Below are 26,136 nucleotides of genomic sequence, written 5' to 3'. Positions count from 1 at the left end.
ACTTCCTAGTAGAAAGTTCTGCAGTTGCTAAATATTTGTAATACCTGTCCCTCTGGGAACAATTGCTACTAAACAAAAAAAGGATATATATATATATATATATATATATATATACACACACACACACACACACACACACACACACACACACACACACACACACACATATATATAAAAGCCTAAGCAATCTTTACGACTGGTTGACCGAATGACCGGTCAACTGGTCGCTATGACATGCACTGACCACCAGGGGGCAGATGCTCAGTGCACTCCCGCAGTCCCTCCCCACACCTGGCCAACCTCCTGCAGTCCCTCTCCCCTGTCCAGCTGGCCCTGATCGGCCCTGATCGCTGGCCAGGCTGAGGGACCCCACCCGTGCACAAATTCGTGCACCAGGCCTCTAGTTTGATAATAAACACTCAAAACAGTACAGTGAAAAATGCAATTAAAATTACTCTGAAAGAAGTCAATCAAAGCTGTCTAAAAGCAGCTTCCTCTCTGTTCCTGAGAGAATTCAGCAATTCTTCCTAGGGACATTTGACAGCTTTCAATCTTGAAAGGGTAGAAAAATTATTACAGAATGAAACTAAAGTCAGAAGAGAAAGGTGGAAAATTAAGTTGCCTGGAACAAGCCTTCCTCATTGGCAGTGATGGTTTCTGTAACATGGAAGCGCCTTTCAAATTAGTGTGTGACCCTGGTTCCTTGGCTTATTTCTAAAACAGGCCTAGCCTTGTTCCAGTTGGGGAGGCCTTTTCAACACTGGCCATGTGGACAAGAGGACTCTTGTTGGAAGTGAACTAGAGTAGCTGGATGGCATAGCCCAGCCTTTCTCTGCTCACTTTTCATTTAATATAAACACGATCACAGACTAGAATCAACCACATGGCCAACTTTAAAACTTTAATGAACATTTATATAATCATATACATAATATTATTAAAATTATACACCTTAAATATTTCATTATTCTTTTTTAAAAAATTATTTTTAGCATATGATTTGGGGGAAATCCATTGTAGGAAAGAAGCTCAAAGGGAGGGAGCTCAAACCTAAATGTTCCCATGAGCATACTGGTTGTGGGTCAGGCATCTGGCTATTTCTACACTGACTGCCAGCTTTATTATAGATGATTAAGCCATGGATGCTTTTAAATCATCCTCAATTGCTTTATGACTGTTTGCATCCGCATACCTTAGATGGTGAGCAGGACCACTTGTTCTGACTATCCTGGAACGATATAGTCTTTGAATTCCAAACTGGCCACCTCACTTCTCTGGAATGTAAAAAGCAACAAAGCTAAAAGTTTCTTGGGGTTGGAGGCTCAGCCTAGTGATAGCCAGGCCTTACCCTGGCTTTGCATGGCACCCACAGTGCCCAGGGTCAACTTCCTGGGCCAGAGGACGGCAACAGTGATTCTACTTCTAGGTGGCATGAGGTCAAGCCGTGCAGTTATCAAAGGACTGTCCTTATAGATGTCGTCAGGCAGTCTTGAGGATATGGGCCAGTTTTTTAATGTTTTCTGTTAAGCCTGGAGACTTACGGCCTGTTCACCTCTCCCAGATGTAAGAGCTGGGTGGTTTGGAATCCGTGTAGCATCGTGAAGGTATCGCCCACCAAGTGTTAGACTGAAGAGAGGCCAAAAGTTTTATATGGGGGAAGTGGACCTCTCTCTGAATTTCTTTAAACAAATAGACTTTCCCGTCCCTCTCCACTAATTGTGCATCTGCCAACATATGACCACAGTATGCAGAGTCTGTAGGAGCGTGGGCGTCTGAGGCTCGGTTGACCAGAAGCGAGAATTAAGGACATGAGTAACCCGAAGTTTCACTCCCACCAGATCTTTAAAAATGCCTCAACCCTTCTCTTATTGCTAACCCACAAAAAACACATAAAATAGACCAAATTCCTTTTACCACGTGGCAGTGTAGGAAGATACAACACACATTTTAGACAGTGGTAAGAGGTTTCCATTTTATTTTAACTTAGAAAAATAATCAGGCACAGACAGACACTACTAACTCCTTCCTGTCCTAAAGCCGTAACCATCTGATTATAGATTCTGAGCCACTCGAGGAAAATACAGCCATTTCTAGAAAATCTCCCAGGATGTTCTGCTTTACTGAAGAAAGGGTGGCCGCAGATGCCCGTCTGAGCAGGCACAGAATAAATTAACCCCAGACCAGGGCGCTGAGCAGGGCCGCTGCGCCCCTCACGTGCATCTCGGGCTGGTCGCCTTGCGACGTGCGTGAGCGTGAAGCCAGGTTGTGAGTGGGTCAGGGGGAGGCTGGCACAGACGATATATGATCATATATTTATATAAACATAGTAAACATACCTGTGTATCGTACATATGCATATAGAAGAAACCATAGGAATCGCCGCCTCCACGCAGGCAGTCCCTTGGTTTCTAGACTGTTCCATTACAGTGGATACTAGTAAGGTCCCAGGCAGGGCCCCTCCCTGGCACTCATCAGCATGGTGACTCCACATAGTCATTGTCTAGCCCACGGCGAAACCGAGCCGTCAAGGAGCGGCTGATGACAATCACTCGGGGCGCCATGCAGTCCTCTCTCCTGTGAAGAATGTTCCAGATGAGCATGGCAGCTGCCAGGGTGGCCAGGAGGCAGGCGCCAATGTTCAGGTAGCAAGACCAGGACAGGCTGGTGTACGGGCCGATTCTGTAGAACGTCACGAGCCCAATGACCAGGATAAAACCTGTAAGTGAAAGACAGGTATTGAGAAAGCCTTCCTCAGCCGGGAGAAGCCTGCAGAACTCCCTGCTCGAGGCAGCTGTGCTTCTGCCCTGACCCTCTGCGCTCCCCGGGTTGGAGAGGAGCCCAGTTCCTGGCGCTGGCCTTCGGGGTGGAGATGCTCTGCACTGGGCCTGTGCGGGTTTTTATGACCTTTGAGTCTGTAGCTGGGGGGTGGGCGGGTGCAGTGTGCGCCCGCTAAATTCTGCACAGGATCCTTGCTAGGGCTTGGAAAGAAAGCAGTCAGGCCCCATGTGTGCTTCCTGGACCCTCCAGGTGTCAGGCTGCTTCCTGAGCCGACCTCCCCATGAAGGTGGCACTGACACTCGCTTTCCCTCACCCCAAACAAACCCAGTTCAAAGTGAAAGCAAACAGTTTTTCTAAATCTCATTTAGTAACAACTCTGATTGGTGTTTAACTTGGTCTGAATTCCTGTTCCTAGGCGTTTTCTTGTTCTTAGCATTTGCTTCTAAAGGAAATAGAGATTTTCCTTCACAACTCCTGGTGTCCTAGAGCCTGCATGCTTAGGCAGAGGGCAGAAGCCGAGATTGGAGATGTGTCCGAGTCTCCTGCTGGCGCGTTTGGCTTCTCCTCTTACTTCTAAATAGATGCAGCTGGTTCTAGAATTTCCCTCTGGCCCATACCCCCTTTCCCCGGTTGCATTTTTTAGAAGGGGAGGGGGCTGTGCTGGGACTGTAGCCAGAGTCTTCCACTGATGGCAGTTCCCATAGTCTAGTTCACATTTATTTTTTAGTTTGTTTGTTTCATGTAGTGTTTTTTTAAAAATATTTTTTTTCTTTATTTCAGAGAGGAAGGGAGAGAGAGAGAGAGAGAGAGAGAGAGAGAGAGAGAGAAACATCAGTGATGAGAGAGAATCACTGACCAGCTGCCTCCTACACACCCCCTACTGGAGACCGAGCTCGCAACCCTGGCATGTGCCCTGACCAGGAATCTAACCGCAATCTCCTGGTTCATCGGTCGACGCTCAATCACTGAGCCACGCCGGCCAGGCCAGACTTGTTCACATTTACTTCATAGCTAATACCACAGCATCATTACTTTAATAATTTTATCTTTAAGGAGCTTCAGAGACTTGATTTTATTAATTCTTGCAATAGGAAAGCCAGGATTTTCACCCAGAACACTGATGTAGTGGAGTTCAGCTCTGAATCCAGGCTAGAAACCCCGACCACTGGGATGAAGGAGAGGCCACCACTGCTCTGCTATCGAGGAAGCTGGTCCTGTCCCTTCTTGTCCCCTGAGATTGTCACACTTCTCAGATGGGAGGAGCTAAATAAGGCAGAGGAAACTGGAAGGGAGCCATGGGGTTGAGCAGAACCATGACTAGCAAGAGTGAGGACAGAAGCAGAGCCCTGGGAGGCCCAGGGAGCCCCATCTTCTCCACCAGCACCCCACCCTCTGATGTGCTTACTGAGAGAGTCTGTTTCTTGGAACCAAGATGCTTGACAAAGACATAGGCTCTCTGTAACCCAGCATGGTCCAGATGGGACTCTGGCCCCGCCCAGGCCCGTCCACGTTCCCTGCCCTATGCTCTGGCCAGGCTGCTGCTGCTGTGGTCCCTGCGCCTTGCACTGTGACATCCATACGTCTGTTCCTGCTGGTCCCGCCCCACGGCCTCCCCTGCTTTCCTCAGGAAACCGCGTCATGCACACCCAGCGTGGCGTGGAGCAGAGAGCAGCCGCAATGCCAGCTAATGGTTCTACTAACTAGGGTACACGTTAGTGCTGGGGTGGGGTGTGGGGGACAGGCTTGAATTTCCTAAAAACAAGCATATGGTCTCATCATCACGTACCTTCTATAACGTATGAATTAAACATTCACCTACCTCAGTCATGTCCTGAACAATGGTGACAGTGACTAATCTCTATTGTAATTCTCTACAGTATTTTGTGGAGCTTTTTATACATGGAAAGCTTCTGGATACTTCCTTTCTGTTAAAAATAACTAATTCTGTTTGTCATGCACACAGACCAAAAAAACCCTGTCATTTCTCTCTCCCAGGGAAGGGTGCATCCTCTGCTCACGATTTTATGGCACCGAGTTTTGTGTTAGTGCGGAAAGGAACTGTAGCCTGTTTTTTGTGTAATGAGAATGAAAATTCTTTATGTGTCCTCCTCATTTTTACTGTCTTTGGGCATTTTTTTTATTACCCAAGGGAGCTTGTTATGCCTGGTTTCAACAAGACTCAGAGGGATGGAGCAGGATGGGAGCTTTGGGAGAGCGAGTTAGGATCCAGCTTATGTCTGAGAGGAGAGGGGCAAGGCCCTGACTGAAGGGGGCTCCCAGCAAGGCCCGTGGGAGCCCACAGGGAGGGCAGTATTGAAGACTTAACTCAACCAGAAGGAATTTACCCAGAGAGCAGCAGCTGGTTTGCGTAAGTCACTCACCCTGAGGGGGGATACTGACACCCTCTGCTGTGATTGAAACCCGTTTCTATTTATTTATTTATTTATTTATTGAAAAGAATTCTTTTTAAAAAAATATTTTTATTGATTTCAGAGAGGAAGGGAGAGAGAGAGAGAGAAACATCAATGATGAGAGAAATTAATTGATAGGCTGCCTCCTGCACGCCCCCCCCAGGGGGGATCGAGCCTACAACCCAGGCATGTGCCCTTGACCAGAATCAAACCCGGTACCCTTCAGTCTGCAGGCTGAGCAAAACTAGCTAGGATTATTTTTAAATATATTTTTATTGATTTTAGAAAGGAAGGGAGAGGGAGAGAGAGATAGAAACATCAATGATGATAGAGAATCATTGATCAGCTACCTCCTGCAAACCCCCTAATGGAGTTCAAGCCTGAAACCCAGGCATGTGCCCTGACCAGGAATTGAACCGTGACCTCCTAGTTCATAGGTCAGCGCCCAACCACTGAGCCATGCTGGCTGGCTGTTTCTCTCTTTTTAAACTAAGCTTCTTTTTGTGTTGTGTGTGTTATAAGAATATTTTTAAAATCTATCACGTGGCTTCGGCTGCAGTTCTACAGCATCATTGATCCTAAGAGAACAGTGTGAAAGAATTGGGCCTCTCTGGCCTCCAGGGCAACCCCCTCTCCCAGCTCAGTTACCTGTCTTGAGCTTGGTTTACATCACTGATGAATACAGAGAGAGGACCTAGAATTACGTTGCAAGATATTTCAGTGAAGACTTTTGAATTATGAGAGCTGGATTAAAAGAGGTGACCCTAATCTAGAAAGGAGTAAAAGGCACTCGCTCACCAGATTGGCAGAATTAGAAAGGGAGGAAACACAAGTGTCGGCCCAGGTTCAAGGCCCGGGGGTCCCACCCTCACTGAGTGGGAGCTCAAGACAGCATGGTATTGCCTTAGGGTCCACAGTTCCCCTCCTGGGGTTATGCTGGAGTGAAACTCCTGCTCATCCAGGAAACGACTGTGCCCCAAATGTGCAATGTCTGAAACTCGTGTCCACAGGACACAGTGAGCTCTGGGCAGCTGGGACAGGAAAGGGGCAGGTGCACGGCTGCGTGAGCAGCACTGCGCTAGGGTGGGCCACAGAAACAGTGGTGCCGAGAGGACGCCCCAGGGACACAGCTCTGTCACACGTGCTCTTTGTGCGTGGTTCTCACAGGCTCAGCCACCAGGCTGCCTTTTAAGAAAACCTGAAGAGGGAATAAAAGTATAAAAAACCAGGGAGCCCTGGCGGCGTGGCTCAGTCAGTTGGAGCACCATCTCGTACACCAAAAGGTTACAGATTCAATTCCCAGTCAGGGCACATACCTAGGTTGCAGGTTTGAACCCTGGTTGGGGCATGTATTGGAGGCCACTGATTGATGTTTCTCTCTAATTATCAATTAAAAACAACAAAAATACCCTTGGGTGAGGATTTAAAAAACACAGGGAGTGGCTGACACAAGTACAGGACAGCAGTTACCTCCCGGGGAGAGAGAGCACAACAGGAAGGACACCCAGGGCTTCTTGGTGTTCACCTCATGTCTTTAGCAGGGCGCACATGTTTCATTGAGTTCTTTGCATACATAGTTTACAATAAAACATTTAGAATATCTTAGAAGTGCACCTGATTTTAGATTCTTTAATTGACAAGCACTTCCTACAGTCCGCCATGACACTGGCAATCAGCCTCTGCTTTCACCTTTCCACAGTCGGTTCTGTAGCAGATATTAATGCATTTGACACACTTCTCCAAGTGCACCGTCAGCTCTGGAAGACATGCATCACGTGCCCCCCACGCACAAATGCCCTGTGACAGCTGTTGCCCTATGACATACCTCAGCCTGGCCCGGCCCCGCCTCAAACCTCCTCCCCTTCTCTTGTGGCCGCCCTGTCTCTGTCACTCTGTAGCCATATTGATGCCTCTCCATGCCTCTGAGATGCCAAGTTCAAACTCCAGGCTTTTTCTGGTGCTGCCATCCCTGTGTTTCAAGAACCCTGACGAGAGGGTTGCCTTCTATCATCTGGTCCCTGGTCCCTCAGCACTCCGCTTAAGCTCACAGCACAGTGCCTCCTCCAGCTGTTGTCCCTGCAACTGGAGTGCGGCCCACCCATTGATCTCGGCCTCTCAGAGAGTCACCCAATTAGAGACAAATCCAAGGAGATCCCCTAATGCAGAGTAGAATGTACTAATAGCGTGGTCACTGGGAAAGAAGACGTGATGAATAGCAGCTTCCATAGCAAGTTCTCTAAGCTTCTTTTTCTCGTTTGTTTTACTACAATAATTTATTATTAAGGAAACAATTACAGTTGTAACTAACTTTGCCATCTTGACTGGATGCTCTTCTGAGACTCTTAATGACTACAACCTGTCAGAGGGACAGGACCCTGGTCCCCACAGTTGAGTAGATGTCGCTGAGCGTGGAGCCCGGCTGCTGTGCTGGCACCTGGCATTGGTTACCGCACGGTGTGTTCAGCATACCTACTGAGATTCCACTCCTGTGTGCTTGGGGCAGGGGCAGGAGTTGCTTAGGCTCGGTTGACTTGTCCTTGGGGACCTGGCATTCTTTTGGGGGAGATAAAGATGAAATTAGTCACTATAGCGTGGTCTGCCCTGTGAAAGAGACAGAACACGCGGTGGGAGTGAGGGGGCAGCACTCTGCCAGTGAGCAGGGATGGTGGCTGGGCGAGCCCTCCCAGAGAGCAGCCAGGCTAGGCCTGTGACACCAGGGGACCAGCATGTGGAGAGAGCACTATGAACTCCAAGTGGTGAAAATATTAACTCATTGAACACTCCACAGACTGTGGGGGCAAAGCAGCCACTGACTTCTAACACCCGGGCAGTGCCAAGGCACCATCCCAGCACTGAGTGGCAAGACTCGGACGCTGTCCTGTGCCCACACTCAAATTTCCCAGCAGCTCACGGCTACTCAACTGTACTGTTACTTCTTTTCTTAAGATCACTATTGTATTTTAAAGTAGGGTAGACTGTGATTTTTTTTAAAAAAAATATTTTTATGGATTTCAGAGAGGAAGGGAAAGGGAGAGAAACATCAATGATGAGAGAGAATCATTGATCGGCTGCCTCCTACTGGGGATTGAGCCCACAACCTGGGCATGTGCCCTGACCGGGAATCGAACCGGTGACCTCTTGGTTCCTGGGTCGACGCTCAACCACTGAGCCACACCCGGCTGGGCTAGGCTGTGATTTTGTAACCATTGGAATCTGTTTATTATTTTCTCTCTATGTTTAGCTATGTTGCCTACAAGGTACACAGACTGCGGTTTCAAAGTATGTCTGTTTTTTCCATTACAAGATGAAAGAACATTCAGGGTATGGATAAGTGATTCAAGAAGTGTCTATTTGTCTTGGCCAGTTGTTCAGTGGTTAGAGCGTTGGCCCACGCACCACAGGGTCATGGGCTCGATTCCCAGTCAAGGGCACATACTTGGGTTGCCGGTTCAGTCCCTAGCCCTGGTTGGGGCGTGTGCAGGAGGCAAACAAAGTCAATGGGAATATCCTTGGGTGAGGATTAACAAAAGAAAAAAGAAGTGTAAATTCACCTGTTCACAGACACCCTGGGTTTCGCCACCTCATCCTGAAAACACAAGCAGGAAAGTGATAGAGATGGAAGGGCAGGGGCAATGCACAGCCTGACAAATAGCGTCTGTACAGAGTGAAAATGGATGAGTGGTGCCTCCTCCTATTTCATCATTTGTCTTGAAAGTCCAGCAGCGAGCAGCACTGGCTGTTTCCAGCACAGGTGTGGGAGTCTCACCTCCCAGCTGGTGTCACTCAGAGGTGAAGTAGAAAGGAGAAGCAGAAAGGAAGAGTTATTACATTTACATGATTTATTCTGTGTAAAGATCAGTGTTGGCTTTTGCATTATTTTAGTTCAGCATATAGTCCAAGAAGGGTTTACTACCCTCACATTAAAAAATCACATTTAGAAAAACCCTCCTCTGCGCCAGGAAGGTGCAAAGAACCTTCTGAAACAGTGGGCTCGGGGGCTGTGCTGCGGGAAGCGCCCGGGCCCCATGGCGGCTGCGTGGCAGGGCTGGTGCAGGGACACTCGCACCCTCCTTGTCCAGGGACAGCTACTAGACAGTGTCCACTGAGTCCAGGGGTTAACAATCGCCCAACCCTGCCCGAGCCAGGGGAGGCTGTGGGCACTGAGCAGACACAGGCAGCGTGGGGTCTTCTGTGGGTGCCACGTGTCAGCAGTAAAAAGCCACAGAGACACGGAAAGGCAGAGCATGTGGGCTCCCTGTGCGCCGCCAGCCTCAGCCTAGAGCCGGGAACCGCCTGTACAGACGTTCTTCTGAAATCAGACTGGCCTTTTACTTTCATAGAGCGCTCTGGCTGAGGGGGGCGTGGTGTTGAGGAGCTAGGTATGGGGCTTGCTGGTCAGCCTCAGATTTTCTGTTTCTGTTGCAGCCTGATGTAGATCCCCCCTCTTCTCAGGGTTGTCCCTGGAAAGACTTGGCGGTGATATTAATGTTTGTCCAGAAACAAATCAAAGGGGAGAGTTTTAGCAAACACACCAAATTCTGCTCATGGAGTTGGTTCCATCCTCATGGATTTCTGTTTGCAAAGGCAGCAGCCCCTTCCTGTGTGCCGGCCTCACAGTGGGCAGTGTGATTCACAACTCAGCCTGCAGAGCGCCCTTTCCTTTCTCTTCCTTCCTGCCCGCTTCCTAGGGCGGCGGTGTCTGTCACGGGGCCTTCCTTTTGAGTGACTGTCAGCACACGCAGGTGGCATAAGTGGAAGCCCGTGGGGCTGACCCCGAAGCTCTTCACCCAGCACACCTGCCTCAGCATGCACGGCAGCTCCACTGGCAGAGCTGGCGTGAGGCTTCGAGAGAGAATATTTACAGAGCAAACCAGCTAGTTAATGGATCCACTCAAGGCACAGCTGTGGTTGGGATCTTCCCACACTGTGAGCAGGAAAACAGTGGCTGTCCAGTGTTTCTCCCTAGAGGGAGGGATTCTGGAGAAAGGACAGACTAAAGATGGTACGATTGATGTGATCAGACATGTCCATAGGAGCTGGCGCTCGGAGCAGCGTGGAGAAAAGGGAGAAGAAGGAGAAATGAGAGGTGCAGTGGGGATGTAGGCTGGGCATGGGACACAGATGCAGAAGACAGAAAATTATCCAGACCAAGCAGCATACCTGTTTATTGTAAAAAACAAAACCTCGTATCGTCCTATGAGAAGGTCCCTGAGCCTAAGAAAACAGCAGAATTCCCACCAGCTCCTGAGATGCCAAGACAATTACCATTTATCACCTCGACTGACCTTAGAGGACTGATAAAATCAGCATTCTCAGGGGCGGGGGTCAGTGGCTCCTTGTGTGTTTATAGGTTTTGCCATCATGAGAAAAACTCTAATGATTTCCAGAAATGGAAAGAGGAAACCAGCAGACATGAGTCCATGTGAGGCTTTTAAAGTGGCTTTTGACCAGGTTCCACAGTAAACTCCTCTCTTAGTCATCCTGCTTAAGCTTTCGAGGAGGGGACTGGCCGAGGCCAGAGAAAGAATGCAGCCCCGAGCCTGGCGCCAGAGGTGGTCATGTGAGGACTGATATCCCGGGGGCAGCGCACATATGTAGGGAAGAGCTCAGTTTGCAGATGACACCAAACTCTACAGTGCCAGTCTTCGGAAATTGGGGTGCAAGTGGCCAGAGTTAGACAAGCGTTGGTCCCCGTCTTTGGGAGAAAAGCACGAGGGCTTGGGCCTGCTGGGCAGCTCCATAGAGGAAATGAGGAATTTTGGGGGGATGTTCCAAGGAGAGCCCAAGGCCATTATGAAGGCAGTTCAGAATGAGACATGAACAGCCAGCCTCTGCAAAGATGGATGGGTGCAGCACCATATGTACTTTACCTGCATCGTTTCGTTGTGGTTATTGTACTTTGAGGAAAACTATAAGTTAGAGGAAGGTCCAGGGCCACTCACATGATTGACAAGGAGGTGAGACTGAAACTTACGCAGAGATGGAGGGTGAGGGTTACGTATGATGAGAGTTAATAAATCATAAACTAGGAATAATATCAAATACTAGAATAAGAAATCCATGGATGCCTGAGAGCGACAGCCACATGCTTCAGAAGAAACACGGCGGTAAATTTGTGGCTAGTAGACCTGTAGCCACTGTTTAAAGGCAGATGGCTTGGTAAAATCCCCACTTTGGGACATTGCGAAGGGACTGTGTTCTGGGTGTCACAGGCATGGATGGGTACAGCCCGGGACACCATTTCTAGGGTCTTTGATGTGGCGGCGCTAGGGAATTTTTTCACGTATAGAACGGCATTTTCCAAAATGGATCAGAGGTGGCATATGTACAGGCTTTAATGAGCAGTGCGGGTGAGAGAGGAGGGCTTAGGAGAGGGAGTACATGAGAAGCCTGGTCGTTGGGACCCCCATTGCATGACCCCATCTTGGCAAGACATTGGCTCCCAAGACAAGGGGGATAGCCTACTAGCCCAGGGCTCTCAGTAGTGGGGTGCACAGTCCCCCTCCCCAGGGAGAGCACCAACAGGCATTGATGAAGGATGGTGAGCTGTGAGGGACACCCGCTATATTTCCAGCCTGATGGAGCATGTGCAGCCACAAGGCTCTCAGGCTGGGACTCCCAATAGACAGTGCACTGCCCCGGAGGCTCAGCGGTGGCCAAGGAGTCACCCTTCAAAGACGCATCTTGACCCAAGTACAGAGCCCTGGATAACCGCCAGATCATTCGTCCCACCTAAAATTGTCAGCCAAGGGCCATATGTGGTAGTCAGTCCTGCGTAGCCAACAGTGAGGGCCACTGCAGGAGGGTCACACTTAGGAAACTTCCAAGCCCCCACAGCATTCTGCCCTGGACAGTCTGCTCTGGCTCTCACAGCAAGCTCAGGTGGAGCCCTGAGTCCTGACAGAGCACGGAGGCTGTGTCTGGGGACTGGAGCGTCTCAGTGTGGTGGTGTCCAGCAGGGCCACAGTGGGAAGTCAGAATGACGACAGCAGCAAGTACAACTGAAGAGGGTCTGCAGGCCTGCAGTTGAGTGCCGCATCCAGAGCCAGGCGCCTGCTTGCACCCACTCTTCCCACACGCCCTGGGAAAGCCACTGCTCTCCCGAACCCTGAGGGCCCACAGCTCAGCTGCTGCAGCCTGCACCCCGGCTTTACCTTCTGCTCCAGGAGCCGGACACAAGTGGTCAGCATCTGCGCTTATCCGAGTCTGGGAAAGACCGTCCACCTCTCGTAGGTGGTGCCCTCTGACCCGCCCCCCTCCCCCCCCCAATTCGGCGCTGCTTTCCCTGCTCTGACTGCCTTTCTGCGTACATCATTGAGACCACAGACATGAAGAAACAGAGGAGCAGCAGCGAGAGGAGGAACCAGGAGGGTCACGGAGAAAGGAAGGTGTGTAGAGTGAGTCAGATCGAAGCTCATGCCTGTGTGAGGCCGTGGGACAGAGCGCTTATGCCCGCAAGGCAGGGCCCAAGCATCGCAGCTGCTGGCTCGGGGGCTGGGATGGCTCGTGGGCCCCACCCTGCAGGAGCCTCTGCTGTCGTCAGAACACAAGGGGCACGTGGTTCGTCGCCTCCAGAGAGGGCTCTACGCTCTGAAGTTGGATTACCAGCAGATTGAGTGGTGGGAGGAAGAGAGAGGGAAGCCTGACCGTTGGTGTCTGTCATGTACTGGTTACAACAGGAAGAGCTAGGGGGAGGGAGTGGCCCAGGACAGTGCAGAGCCCCTCCATGCTGACTGCACCCTCTCCTGCCCCCGACATCCAGGGGCTGTTAGACACCCAGCGGGGCCTAGGCTCGTGTCTTAACATGCAGAATGCTTTCCACAGGGAAAATGCAGGTTTTCACATCATATTCAGCTTATGGGGTGAGGGTGGAATAAGGGGCAGAAAGGAGTTTTTTTCACCCTAAAGGTAAATTAAAATTACACTTTGAAAATTCTGCAAAGAAAGTAGACATTTGTATGTGGTGGCCTGAACATGATAGAGCAAACTGGGTGAAATTTCATAGGTTTTGATCCATGAAAATGGCCATTTTGTAGGGTCCCCAATGTGACCTTGCCCTTTGGAGCCGCAGCTCTGAGGGGCTGAGACTGTCCTTGTACAGACCCAGGCCAGGCATCGTGTTGTGCCAGAAACTATTGGGAATGAATGAGCAAGTGGGCAGATACCCATCTCAGGAGGCAGGGCCAGGGCGCCCTCCTGGCAGCATGTGCCGCCTCTGCCTGGCTCCAGCTGTTCCCAGCCCCCAGTTTCGCCATGTGCTTTCCCTTCCTCGTTCCTCCCCTGCCCACCCTCTGGCCCGGGCACTGGGGACTCAAGGTTGGCTTGCGTAACAGGTACTAGCAGGCATTTCCCCCTCCTGGGACAGGATATCCTGGCGCCCTTCAGTCTCTCCCTGACTGTTTAAAACAGACCGGAGCACAGGAAAAAACCTAACTCTAAAATTAGCAGCATGATAGAAGAAAGGCACATAGCTGCATTCTGTACTGTTTGTCAATGAAACAAGTCTAAACAGGGCCAAATGCATTTCCTTTTTGGGCAAAACAGACCTGTTGGGAGTAACGGGCAGACACCAAGGGGAGAGGCTGCCTGTGGAGGCGAGAAGGACCATCCGAAACAATGCGGGCTGCCGCTCGGTGCTCCTGCCTGACTTTTTCAGTAGAGCCTGGTCCGACCTTTCCAGAGGTCGTGCTGGCCTGGAAATACTTAGGAGAGGAGCACATGCTCCCTGCCCCCCACCAGCACAGGCCCCCAAGACCTTTGGCAGCCCTCCCACTGCCAGGGCTGCTGCAAGACAACTTGATTTTAGTTCATGGGGCTTCCCCCGCCCTTTGAGTTTTTAAAAAATGTTATTTGTAAATAACACTATCTTGTTCTAAAATAAGAGTTTGCAGGAAGTAAGATGTCAGTTTCACACCAAACCCACAATATTTCTCCTAATATTTCTAAATAAATGTTTCAAAGAAATTCTTGAGAAACACTGAAATGAATGATTTGATTATCCTGCTAAGAGTTATTTTCAGATCAGGAAATGTTACTTTCATTTCCTCCATGCCATCAAAATGTCTGTTTTTAATCTAGCTTTTCCAATCACGTTTCAAAATCTTCCACTTCCTTCTAGAAGGGATGGAATTTCAGATAATCCCACATGATAGAGACGGGTTGATTCACTGAGGCGAGAAACCAGTTCTGTTTTACAGCCCTCAGGTTAGCAGAGGGCAAATGGGTACTTTTCCTAAATCACTTGGAATGGCGGGGTTTTCACCCACAGTCTTGGAGGAGAGGGGAGGCAGAGTGCTCAGCGATCCCGTCCTCCTGCTTCAGTAATTCTCAGAATCAGTCCAGTGGGGGGCAGACTTCCTCCCTGCTTTGCAGTTGGGTAAACTGAAGTGTGGATTGAGTCACTTGGATAATAACTGATGGAGCCAAGATGCAATCCAGTTCCCTTCACGCCAAACCCTGTGCTCTCCTCTAGTCGGCCCTCCGCTGCCCTGCATCCAGCCTGGGGAGGTGGCCTGCTCAGGACCACACCACCTTCCATTCGCGGCACAGGAGGCCCTTCCAATTCACACCCAGGCACTTCCCAGCACACGAACACCTGCCAGCCTCTCAGCCTCAGGCTGGAAATTGTGTTCTCCAGAAGAATGAGGGCTGGGACCCATTATCCCTAGAATGATTCACTTCAGACTTCCCGACATTTCTTCTACTGGGCTTGTTGGAACTGCACCTTCAACACTGGGACCAGTTGCCATTCTCCGCCAAGCACGTCAGCCACGAGTGTCTCATGCCCTGGCCACTTCGTCAGTCTCTGCCCCCTGGGACCACTGGCCGAACTTTTCCCCAGTAGGTAGTGGAAAGCCTGAGCATCCAGGTTTCCACGGTCGTTAACCCTGAGCCATCAAGAAGGAGCAGAGGTCGAGAGAAACCAGCAGAGCAGCCCCTCACAGTGCCTCCACGGCCACCATGTGACCTCGGAGCAATTCCATCATTTACACCACCACTCTCACCCCTCCTAGACCACACGGTGTGCTCATGCCCAGCCCTAGTTCACCCGACAGCCACCCCCAGGGCTGTGGTGGCTTCCAAGTTGTTCCAGAGGCTCACTCCCTGCTGGCGCTGGTCCTGGCTGCCCTGCGGAAAAGCGGGGCTGCCTTCCCTCACCAGGCATAGGCTCAGATGGCACTCGCCCCCCTGCCCAGGGCAGGCTGCTGCCACCCTCTCAGGAGAGCGTGAACCCAAGCCACTGCCACACGGGCCGCAGGGGACAGAGGAAATGCTAGATGCCAAAGACTTTGGAAGACAGCACATCATCCCCTCAGCACCTTGTCTCAAAATGCAAAAGGGCCGAGGGCCACGCTAGAGATACAAAACCACTGCTGCTCGGATCCTCGCGCTCCCCACCCCGTGTGCATGTTCCCGTTTGCTCCTGCCCAGGGGGTCGCCTGGCATTAGTAGGCCACAATGGGTCTTCCAGCCCCAACAGAAGCTGCCGCTGGTTTGCCCCTTGGGGCGCAGGGGTACTTACTCGCCAGCTGGAACGCAGCAGCCATGACCTCCTCCCAGCACTGGGAGTCCGGCGACATCAGGGGCAGGCCCGTCAGCCCCAGGATGAAAGTGAGCTGGCCCGCAGCAAGGGCCACCGTGGCAACCAGGTTGCAGGCTCGCATCATGTCGAATTGCACTGGAGGGGCCAAGAGGAAAGAAGGCAGGTGGTCAGCACAGGCGGGCGGCTCAGGGCTGGGTCTCTCTCTCCTCCTGGGGCTCATCCCTCTGTCTGCACTGACAGCCTCACTGATCTCCCTCTGCCCCCCAAGCCCAGGCTCCGGGTACTCTGCTCCATCACCCGCGCCCAGTCCAGGAGTGAGGTGCAAGGGACGTACACAGGGCAGAGGGAGGACAGAGCAATGCTGCGGGTGGAACCACAAAGGCCAGGGGCAGGGTCATCAGGTCCCTTCCCTGCGGCCCTTCTGGACAGTTAAGGTGGCCTCCACAGAGCCAAGTGAGGTCGGTCAGCCTCCTGGTCCCCCTCCCCCCACCCATGCCAGGCTGCGAAGGTTTCTGTGGTTCCCTGCCCCTGCCAGGCAACAGTCACATCTAGTGCTTGTGCTGTGCCACTTCCCACCATGGAGGGTGCGCCCCTCCTCTCCATTGTGTCTCAGCTGCTTCCTTCTTGCCATCCATCTGTCATTCTCAGCCTGAAGGATTTCCCCCTTCCCTAGTCCCAGGCCTCCTCCCAGTGCCCGTGCTGGCCTGGGGGTGGCACCACTGGCTCTGAGGCCAGGATGGATGCCAGAGGACAGTAGCAGAGGCCCCGCTCCTGGGAAGTAAGAGCAGCTTCTAGGAGATCCCAGAGCCGAGGGCCAAGTGCCAGGAGAGAGAGAGAAAGAGAGAACATGCCACTAGTTGCATGACAGTCACCACCAAATTAACCCTTTCACCTTCCTGAACGCTGTGGGTCCTGCTCTCTCAATCACTTTTCTCGCAGGCACAGCCCCCCACCCAGGTGGGCTGTACTTCCCCATAATTGAGCTCACAATCTGTATCCTTCAAAGTAACCACAGAAACAACTGCCATCGCTGTAAGCCCTGACACTCCTTTCTGACCCTTCACAGGGCCAGGAGGCAGGGGTTGGGTGAAATTGGGGAGCCCAGGGGTGCCAGCAGGGCCAGGCCTGGTGTGGTGGTGGGTCCAGGGCTAGGAGGAAGGAGCAGACATGGGGCGGAGAGAGGCAGCAGTGCTCTGAGCCTTAGCACAGGGGGCGTGTGCTCACCGGGGTCTGTGATTTCCTCACCGCCCCAAGGCTGAGGCTGGGGCTCCTCCTTTCTTCTTCACACTGATTTTCTTTGCAATTATTTTTACCATTTATATGACTGTACAGAGGCTCTGCTTCTCTAAAAGATGCAGAATTTAGGGGTGGAAATGACCGCATAGATGAGGGTGTTAAACATGACGGAGGTTAACAGCCAGACCCAGAGAAGTCCGTCTGGTTTCCCAAGCTAAGCCTTGTAGGTGAGGAAAGACATGAATGAACTGCTGACCGAGGAGGGGAGTGGCCTGGGGTGGACACGAGCACCAGGGGAGCACGTGTTGGTGCAGAGACCACATGACCGAGGCTCCTGAGAGCCAAGAGCACAGCACCAGGGACCCTGGCTGATCCCTCCCCGTGTTCCGCCTGCTGCCCTGCCCACCCGGGCATCCAGCTTCGTCCTTCCTAGCAGCTCTGTGTGCACAGCCCTGCGCTGCACACCTGGCAGTGGCTCCATGTGGCGTCCCCCAACTCACAAGGCGCCACCTAGGCCCTGCCCAAGTCCTTGTGGACCCATATTGCAGATGTCCAGAGGCTGTAAAGGATGGGACATGACGCTCAGAGACTCGCCCTGCTGCCTGAGGAGACTCCTCTCTGAGCTGTACTCCCTTCACTCGGAGGCTGGCATCCACCACGCCCAGGCGTTTTACAGGTTCTAACACTGCCTATGTGCATAGCCTGGGCAGCAGTACCTGAAATTTTTTAAATACGTTTTTATTGATTTTAGAGAGAGTGGAAGGGAGGGAAAGAGAGAAACACTGATGTGAGAACAAAACATTGCTCAGCTGCCTCCTGCACTTCCCACCACCACCACCACAGGGATCAAGCCTGAAACCCAGGCATGTGCCCTAACTGGGAATCGAACCACCAACCTCCTGGTGGATGGGATGATGCTCAACCAAAGGAGCCACACCAGCCAGAGTCAGTGCCTGGATGTTAAGGAGCCCAATGTGAATGTGCACGAATGTCATCGGCCGGGCAGCATGTGGTCCACGCCCCGTCCACCTACATTTGCTGGGCAGGAAAAAATGTATTTTTCTTGGTTTGGCTAATGCATTTGTTCTTTAGCATGTGTATGCCCGAGAAAAGCCCACTGCTGTGTGAAGAGAACTCTGTCATGAAGGACAGAGGCAGGCTTGAGCTGAGTAGGACTGAAGTGTGCCTGTGGCTTGCCAGGGGAGGGTGGGCATGGAGCTCGGGGCCCACCTGGTGGTTAGAAGGGTCGCTTGAGTTGGTCAGGTCATCTGGGGCTGAATGTCTCACCTGGGGCTGGAGAGCATCACATCACCTATGGGCAGGGCATGTATCCAGGACTTAATTATGTTTATTCATGATACATCTTGCTTCAGAAAAAGAGCATCAGGTGCCTGACAGGATGCATGAAATACGGAAAGATGAAAAATGACAGAGAAAACAGGACCAGAGTAAGACTGACACCTGAGTTAGGTTGTGAGATCTCTTTGGGAGCCAAAGGGGGCCCTCAAGTCTCCCATGTTCTCCCCCAAAACTCACAGCAAGGAAAAAGCCACCTGATCACTGCATCCTGCCCAGCTAGCATCCTCAAGGCCGGCCCAGTGTACCTGGGGGCAGCTGGAGGACCTGGACTGGCCCCTGTGCCCCTGCCTGGTTTGCTCAGCACACCCAACAGCACAAAATCCCTGACCAAAGTTGAGTTATATCTCCTCAAGATGTTTGCCATAGTGCCTCACCAAAACCTCTGGCTCAGAGCTGGCCGGAGCCTCCTGCTTTCCCCAACAGCTGCTCTGGCTGCCTGATGCAAGGTCTGGAATCTCTAGGGCAGCCTGGCTCTCTGGGCAAAGTAGGACCAGTGATGTGTGACCAGGGACATGCGCGTCCCCTTGGCATCCCTAGATGGGTACTCAGGATTGAACTGTGCACCATATGTCAGCTCTGCAACCCAGACCCCACCGCCCCGTCACGGATGAGATGATTTGACCGAGCAACAACTGGCTGGTGTGGAGGTGTTTATGCAGAGGTAGCAGGCATCGTACAAGGACTCCCTGCTTCTTCCTCCCAATCTTTGTGCCCAGCTAGGTTGTGGGCAAAGCGTGGGCTGGGGTTTTCATAAGAGATAATGAGACTGGGCACTGGCCTGATTTAAGGTGGTGGAGGAAGCCCCAGCTCCGGGCCCCCAGGGCCAGGATGCCGGCTTGCTGCTCCCTGTTCATGTCACAGGGACCTGGTGTGAAGTTGGCTCACTTTGCTCAATTCAGTGTTGCTCAAGAGAAGCTGCTGTAGACATTTCCCTTGTTCTGGATAAATATTTGATGCTCAGAGATCCATTAAGGGTAGCTGCCACAAGCACCATAGTAATGTCGGGAGGATATTTTAAAAGTTGGTCAGGCCCTGGCCGTGTGGTTCGGTGGTTAGAATGTCACCACACATACTGAAGGGTCACAGGTTCAATTCCCAGTCAAGGGCACGTACCTGGGGTGCATGCTGGAGACAGCCAGTTGATGTGTCTCTCTCACATTGATGTTTCTTTCTCTCTCTCTCTTTCTCTCCCCCTCTCCCCACCCCCTCCTTCCCTTCCACTCTCTCTAAAAATCAATGAAAAAAATATCCTCAGGTGAGGATTAACAGGGAAAAAAAGTTGGTCAGGGAGCTTAGCAGGTGGTCTGGGACGGACAGCAAACCAGGGCGGGTGTGTGGGGCTGCTCAGGATACGTGGCAGGGCAGGAGGGAAGCGCAGCATGGGCTGGCTGTGTGGGGGTCAGGAGGACCCCTGTGTGTCCTCCTGGCCTGAGGTGACCAGTCCTTAGCATGGGGACAGAGGGAATGGACATGCAGGGAGGGCACCTGGTCAGCGTCGGGGACCGGGGCAGGAGTCCTTGAGGCCCAGGGCTCCCCCTCCCATGCTGGGCCACTGGCTTTCATTGCTCCTCAGGACAGTCTCCTACCAGAAGGATTGTTCTGGACCAGCCATTTACAGACACCCCAGTCCATCTGCATCTATCCAGTTCCCCATAGGCCCTTGAATTCTGAGAGCTCATAGAGAAGTCTGAAATCATTCATGCACTGGATCCGTTAAAAAGACGTTTTGCTCCCTACTTGCAAGGGAGCGGGAGGGGCAGGTAGCCACCCTTCGGACCGACAACCCCTCAGGCTGTGGTGTGAGAGTCTGAGTAGACAGAGTGGGTTGCATGCCCCCAGAAACCTCGGCTGAGCCGCATGCTTCCTGTAGCCTCTGGCTTTTGCCTATGAAATGGGACGACATCCTCCACCCCGGGCTCCCCCACAGGCCAGGGTTCTGAGCCCACTGCAGTTGGGGACAGCCACACACCGGCACATCACATGTTCACATTGCTTGAGGACTTGGGACACCCTTGACAGCATCTAGCCAAGGCCCAGCTGCAGTCTCATGTGTGTCACATTTCCTTAAAGACATGCTTGGTCCTCAGAAGCGAGGACACCCACCTGCAAGTTAGACCCTCTCAGTCATTGGGAGACTTTGCCCATCAGCCACCATGACGGTATAGGTGAACCCTTCCCTCTGTACACGCAAACCTGACCCTACTTTCAAAGCCAGATTCCCAGCTTTCCGAGCAGTGATAGACCCAGTGCTCCACGTGGCCAGCCAGGGCCTGCGACACCGCAGAGGGGCAGAGGGGCCAGGCTCTGCAGCCGGCCGGTGGTCCCAACCACAGTCAGCCCTGCTGGGCCTCCCCTGGGCTGCCTACCACCTTCAGCACCCTGTCGACTGTGGAATGAAGTCAGAACTCAGCCATGTGTTCTTAAGCTTCTTGTTTATTTTTCCTGTTAACAATCTTAATTTCCACCAGGAAAAAAATGTATTTTTATTGGTTTGGCTAATGCATTTGTTCTTTAGCATCTGTATGCCTGAGAAAAGCCCACTGCTGTGTGAAGAGAACTCTGTCATGAAGGACAGAGGCAGGCTTGAGCTGAGTAGGACTGAAGTGTGCCTGTGGCTTGCCAGGGGAGGGTGGGCATGGAGCTCGGGGCCCACCTGGTTCCCCAAGAGCCAGTGCTGCTCCTCAGACCAAAGCACCCCTCACCCGTCAGCAAACACTCAACCCATGTTGTCTGCATGCCACGCAGGGCTAGCGGGCCCTATCCGCTCTAAAGGAGACAGAAAAGTGAGCACTTACGTTTGACGGTGCCTCTGGACTCCTGGAAGCCTGCGGCCTCAGAGCCCCAGCCCAGGGCCTCACAGTCCCTTGTGTCCGCCTGCCCGGGCCTGGTCCCGGGGCTTGGCCCTCCCCGGGCCCTGTCCACCAGCCAGCAGGACCTCCAGAGCCCCACACTTCGCTTGCGCCCGTCCTCCAGTGTCTGATACACCCAGTTGGGGGTGAAGGCTGCTGCATTGTTGAGGATGAGAGAGACCAGGGCCACCAGCACGGCTGTGGCCACCAGTTTCTGGACAGTCATCACTGACTGCTGGTGCCAACCACTTGTGGAGAAAATCCCAGTCCTGGTCAGCTGCTGTGGCCTGGGAGAACCAAGACGTGGCTAGGGGCAGCTAGAGGACATCACCGTTCATTCTTGGAGGGTTGGGAAGGCCCGTGCAACAGGTGCAGGTGAGCCCACCTCACGGTCCTCCTTACCCTCCTTCCTGCACCTGGAGCAGGGACAGACCTGATCTGCAGGTGACTGCGTGGCCCATCCCGAGAAGGAAGCAGGGCACCAGCGAGAGCCCCGAGTCCTGAATGCGCCGTCTTCCTGGGAAGCTGAGGCCCAGGGAGGCTGGCAGCCTCTTGTCCCCCACACGGGAGAACAGAGAGTAACTGGGTAGGAGACAGGCGGCAGCGTGGTGTCAGCTGGCCTCACTCCTTAGAACCAGCTGCACTCCGAGCACAGCCCGTGCGGTAGGCAGGCTCTGAGCAGGGCCGCAGGGAGCAGTGCGGGTTCAGCAGCCGCTGTGCTGTCTGAGCCCCTGCCTGGTGCCTCCAACACAAAACGGCTGGTCCTGGAAAGCTGAGAGCTTGCTATGGGGAAGTGTGTGTGTGTGTGTGTGTGTGTGTGTGTGTGTGCATGTGTGCGCGCGCACGCGTGCATTTTCCCTCTGTCTCTCAGCAGAGAGGAAATGGTTGTTTTTGAGGCTGTTTTTGGTGAGCTGGAGGGCGTAGCCAACTGCAACAAATAGCTGCCTGCCGCAGCAGCCAGACACTAACAGGATGTGTTTCCTGATAGGAAAGGCAGGGGGGCCTTCTGAAGTCCTGCTCCATGACCCCTCCTCCCCGGCTCCTCCCCATTTTCCTTTCCAAAAGGGAGGGCTGGGTTGCTGGCCCAGAACAGACCCACGGGCCCACCTGTCTGTCTGGGACGTGGCCAGCCTGGCACTCAGGTGCTGCCCACAGCACTCCAGGCAGTCTCCTGTGCTGGGTCTGGGACAGCGGCAGGACGGTCAGGGCAAGCAGCACGCTGGTGACCAGTCGCCCACCCAGCCCTCAGTTGTCCCCTCAGCACAGAGGTACTGCCAGCCCACGGTGTGCCAGGACCCCCCTTGTCCCAGGGAGATGCAGATGGAGGAGAGAACTGCTCAGAGGGGAGAGCAGCAGAGGAGGGCCATGCGTGGTAGAGGGCCCCCTTAGGCGGGCCTTCGTGTCCCAGCTCAGACCCACCTACTGCCAAGATCTGGAGGGTCAGGTACCCCCTTGGAGAACTACCAGACCAGAGCGTCATCCTTGAGGACTTTCCGCGCAGGGCACCCAGCGAGGCCTGAAGGGGACTGAATGTGGGGTCTGGCCTGGGCTGTTAGCTGCTGACGGGAATGTCAGTCTGCACAGCAGATAAGGGACCAGGCCCGTCACAGTTGTGTGTGCTGGGCCTCGATCTGAGCTGTCAGCTGCTGGGGCTTGGACAGGCCTTCATCTGCTCTGCTCAAACCCCTCCGAACCGGCAGACCAACACAGCAGGGGGTTCTGTGCCATCACCTCGGAGACCCCGCCCAGCACAGGGCAGTCAGCCAGCCGAGACCCCAGAGCAGCTGTATGAGTTAAAAGGAACGTCGGCAGCATGGTCCGTGGGCCTTTGCCGACAACATGAAACCCCTGAGCTCCAGGTAGTACAGCACGTCGTGCCATGACTGTTTGCTGTCTTCACGCGCTGCCCCAAGGTGTAGGGACCAGCACCCTCACAGGAGAGAGAGTTGGGGCTCAGAGAGGTCCAGAGATGATGCGATGGGGGTCAGTGGGGGTCAGCTGGTCTGGTCTCCTCAGTCCTCACCTATCACCTCCCCACTTCTGGAGCTCCGGAGAGTTCCCAGCCGTGGGTACCAAACGGGCTGCCCAGCCGTGGAAGCCCTGGCCCTGAGTGCTTTCGGTCCCAGGTGTGCTCCGGGCCTCTGGGTGCCGCATGGGGCCTGTGGGTGCCGCGCACAGGGTGAGGCTCCCCACGCCACTAAGTCTGCATTCTTTGGAGAATCTGGGTCCCAAGAAACGTCTGTCCAAATTCTCTGAGGGATTTGACCTATTTTAGGATTCTCACCACTTTCCACAGCTTGTGCCAGGAGAAAAGCGGCTGTTCCCACCCCCCTCCCTGTGGTCCTGTCTCTGGCTTCCCAGGACTGGATGGGGGAGGGCCTGGTGGTTTTGTCTGCCTTCATTCCCACAGGCAGCCCCTTCTCTCATGGAGCAGGCCTGGGGTGAGTGGTCCAAACACTCACGAGCTCTTGAGTGCACAGAGCAGTAGATCGAGGCCTCGGAAAGGCAGTTTCCCCCAAGTCTCCATTAGAAGAGGATCAGCTCCCCTCCTTGTGGATGTAAATCACTGTTTCTTAGGGAGTCTTTAAATGGCTCATTTCTGATAAAAAGCAGCACATGGTCTCAGAAGCAAAGCTCTGGCTTTGCTTGCCTGTGGAGCAGCCACTGGGCCAGCTCCAGCCAGCTGCTTCCCAGGCTGGGCAGGGAAGGGCCAGGATCCCCTGGAAGTCCTCAAGGGACTCTGCCGGGTCATCAGGCCCTGCACCCTCAGTCATTTCCCCAGATTCTGGCTCATGGTGGAGGGGGTGGGGCAGGGAGAGCAGCAGGCCTGGTAGCTGCTGGACTTGAGTTAGGAGTGATCCTGTCCTCAGAGGACACACCCCGACACCCATTTGACCGTGGGGGTCCCGTGGGGGATGGAAGTCGGGCCATGGGCCTTCCTGTCCTCCAGAGTTCCTGATCTTGGGTCCTGCGTGGGGTCCAGGGCAGCGCCTGCGTGTGCCTCCTGTTCCCGCACACGGGCAAACAGGACTGCTTATCTTAGAGCAGAGAGGCGGGGAGATTTGGCAACAGTGTGTGCTGCTTGGTAGAATATGAGGCTGTTAATCCTCCAGTCATCCATGCTCTGGCAGGGGGTCTCCATGGAGCAGGCTAAGAAGAGGGGACTCTGGGGCTGGATCTAGCAGCTTCTCAGAGGACATGCTTTCCAGAAAGTTGGGCCGGTTTCAGGCCGGCCCCTCAGCTGCCCCGTCTGCCTCGTGCGCAGGCGCCTCTCTGAGTTGATGAAGTGCAGATGTGCGTGCTGTCCACATACTGGCTCAGACAACAGGAAACTCTCAAGACTTGGATGGAGACAGGCAGTGTTTGCTTCTTGGGATATATATATTGGATGCACAAATCCCAGAAGCGCACACTTGAGCTGAAGCTGCCCATGGAGAGGCAGCTGTGTGCGGTGCTGATGCTGTGCTGGAGGCCAGCCAAGGACTCAGCCAGCCTTTGGGTGGACATTCTCGGCTGTCCTGCATTCAGCAGTGTGGGGAGATGCCTGCCCCACTGTGGTTCGCTTGGGCAGCCCGGCCCAGCGGGAACACCCAGGAAGAGCTTCCAGCACACACTTTCTCGAGCTCCCACTTGGTGGAGATTTAAATCCAAGGACAGAGCCCTTTGTCACATATGGGCACACAGCATGCCCGATGTACATGGAGGTACAGGGAACCCCAGTCAGGTCAACAGGGCCCCGTCCTCTTCTCCCAAGAGCGCTTGATACTGGCAAAGCACACAGCCGCCGCACGGGGGGACGGGGAGACGCGCAGCCCAGGTCTGCCCACTGGGAGAGTGCTGATACGAGGTTCCCCGGTTTCTCTGCTTGTTCAGGTTGCTTTCCAGTTTAATTGGATTCCAATATCAACCATCTGCTTTTAAGACAAGGCAGAGGGAAGGGAGAGGGGACAGAAGAGGTCACCCTCAGCCCTCATCATCGCCCTCACACTGGTCTCTTACACCAGTGGTCGGCAAACCGCGGCTCGCGAGCCACATGTGGCTCTTTGGCACCTTGAGTGTGGCTCTTCCACAAAATACCACGTGCAGGCGCGCACTTACAGTGCGATTGAAACTTCGTGGCCCATGCGCAGAAGTCGGTTTTCGGCTCTCAAAAGAAATTTCAGTCGTTGTACTGTTGGTATTTGGCTCTGTTGACTAATGAGTTTGCCGACCACTGTCTTACACCCTTGGCATAGAGTATTTTAAATGAGGTTCCAGTCGTGTGAAATCTTTTGGAAAGGGAGCATAAAAGGCCCCATGTCGCCCAGCCTGTGTGGCTCAGTGGTTGAGCCTTGACCCATGAACCAGGAGGTCATGGTTCGATTCTCGGTCAGGCCACATGCCTGGGTTGCAGGCTCCATCCCCAGTAGGGGGTGTGCAGGAAGCAGCCTATCAATGATTCTCTCTCCTCATTGATGTTTCTCTCTCTCCCTCTCCTTTCCTCTCTGAAATCAATAAAGATATTTAAAAAAAGCGGGGGGCCATGTCTAACCAGAGTCTTGCACAGCAGCCGGGGAAGGCCAGGATGAGCCCAAACCCCAGACCGCTACCCACTGCCCAGTGTTGCCCACGCCTACTCTGGGGCCAAACCTTGGAAGCACTGAGGCATGTTTAAAAGGGAATGAGAAGTCTCTGAGAAGTGACAACTTCCTGTCAGGTCTGCCAGTGGAGAGATAGGAGTTGTGCAGAATTGACTAGAAGCTGTGGGTGAGACCGGTGTCTGCTTTGAGATTCCAGATTTGACCCAGGACTTGGTGCTCTTACTAGCTGTCATTTCTAGGACCAGCGAGCGGTATTTTGGAAAGCCTTGTTACTGGGTCCGAGGCTGCCTCCTAGACCCTCAGGGCTCCAGCGAGCCCCCACCTCAGTAGGGGCGGCATCCAGGCTGCATACAGATGTGTGTTTCTAGACAACTGGCTTT

General features: G+C 53.2%; 2 protein-coding genes across 6 annotated transcripts in view; one reads left to right on the top strand and one right to left on the bottom strand.

Annotated features, from left to right (window-relative positions):
• The window catches only part of IFT140 (intraflagellar transport 140), a 107,660-nt gene that overhangs the window by 64,499 nt on the left and 17,025 nt on the right, over nucleotides 1–26,136 (top strand). The window lies entirely within an intron of this gene.
• On the bottom strand, nucleotides 872–22,043 carry TMEM204 (transmembrane protein 204). Its single transcript, XM_080680126.1, has 3 exons — nucleotides 21,123–22,043; nucleotides 15,712–15,867; nucleotides 872–2,716 (listed from the first exon to the last, which is right to left on the bottom strand). The coding sequence occupies exons 1-3, from the start codon at nucleotides 21,400–21,402 to the stop codon at nucleotides 2,472–2,474; spliced, it is 681 nt and encodes a 226-aa protein (XP_080536252.1). The 5' UTR covers nucleotides 21,403–22,043; the 3' UTR covers nucleotides 872–2,471.

This window comes from Plecotus auritus (assembly GCF_963455305.1).
Source record: "Plecotus auritus genome assembly, chromosome: 7".
Classification (NCBI taxonomy): Eukaryota; Metazoa; Chordata; class Mammalia; order Chiroptera; family Vespertilionidae; genus Plecotus; species Plecotus auritus.
The sequence above is the reverse complement of the archived record's forward strand: the minus strand, read 5'-3'. Positions and strand labels throughout refer to the sequence as shown.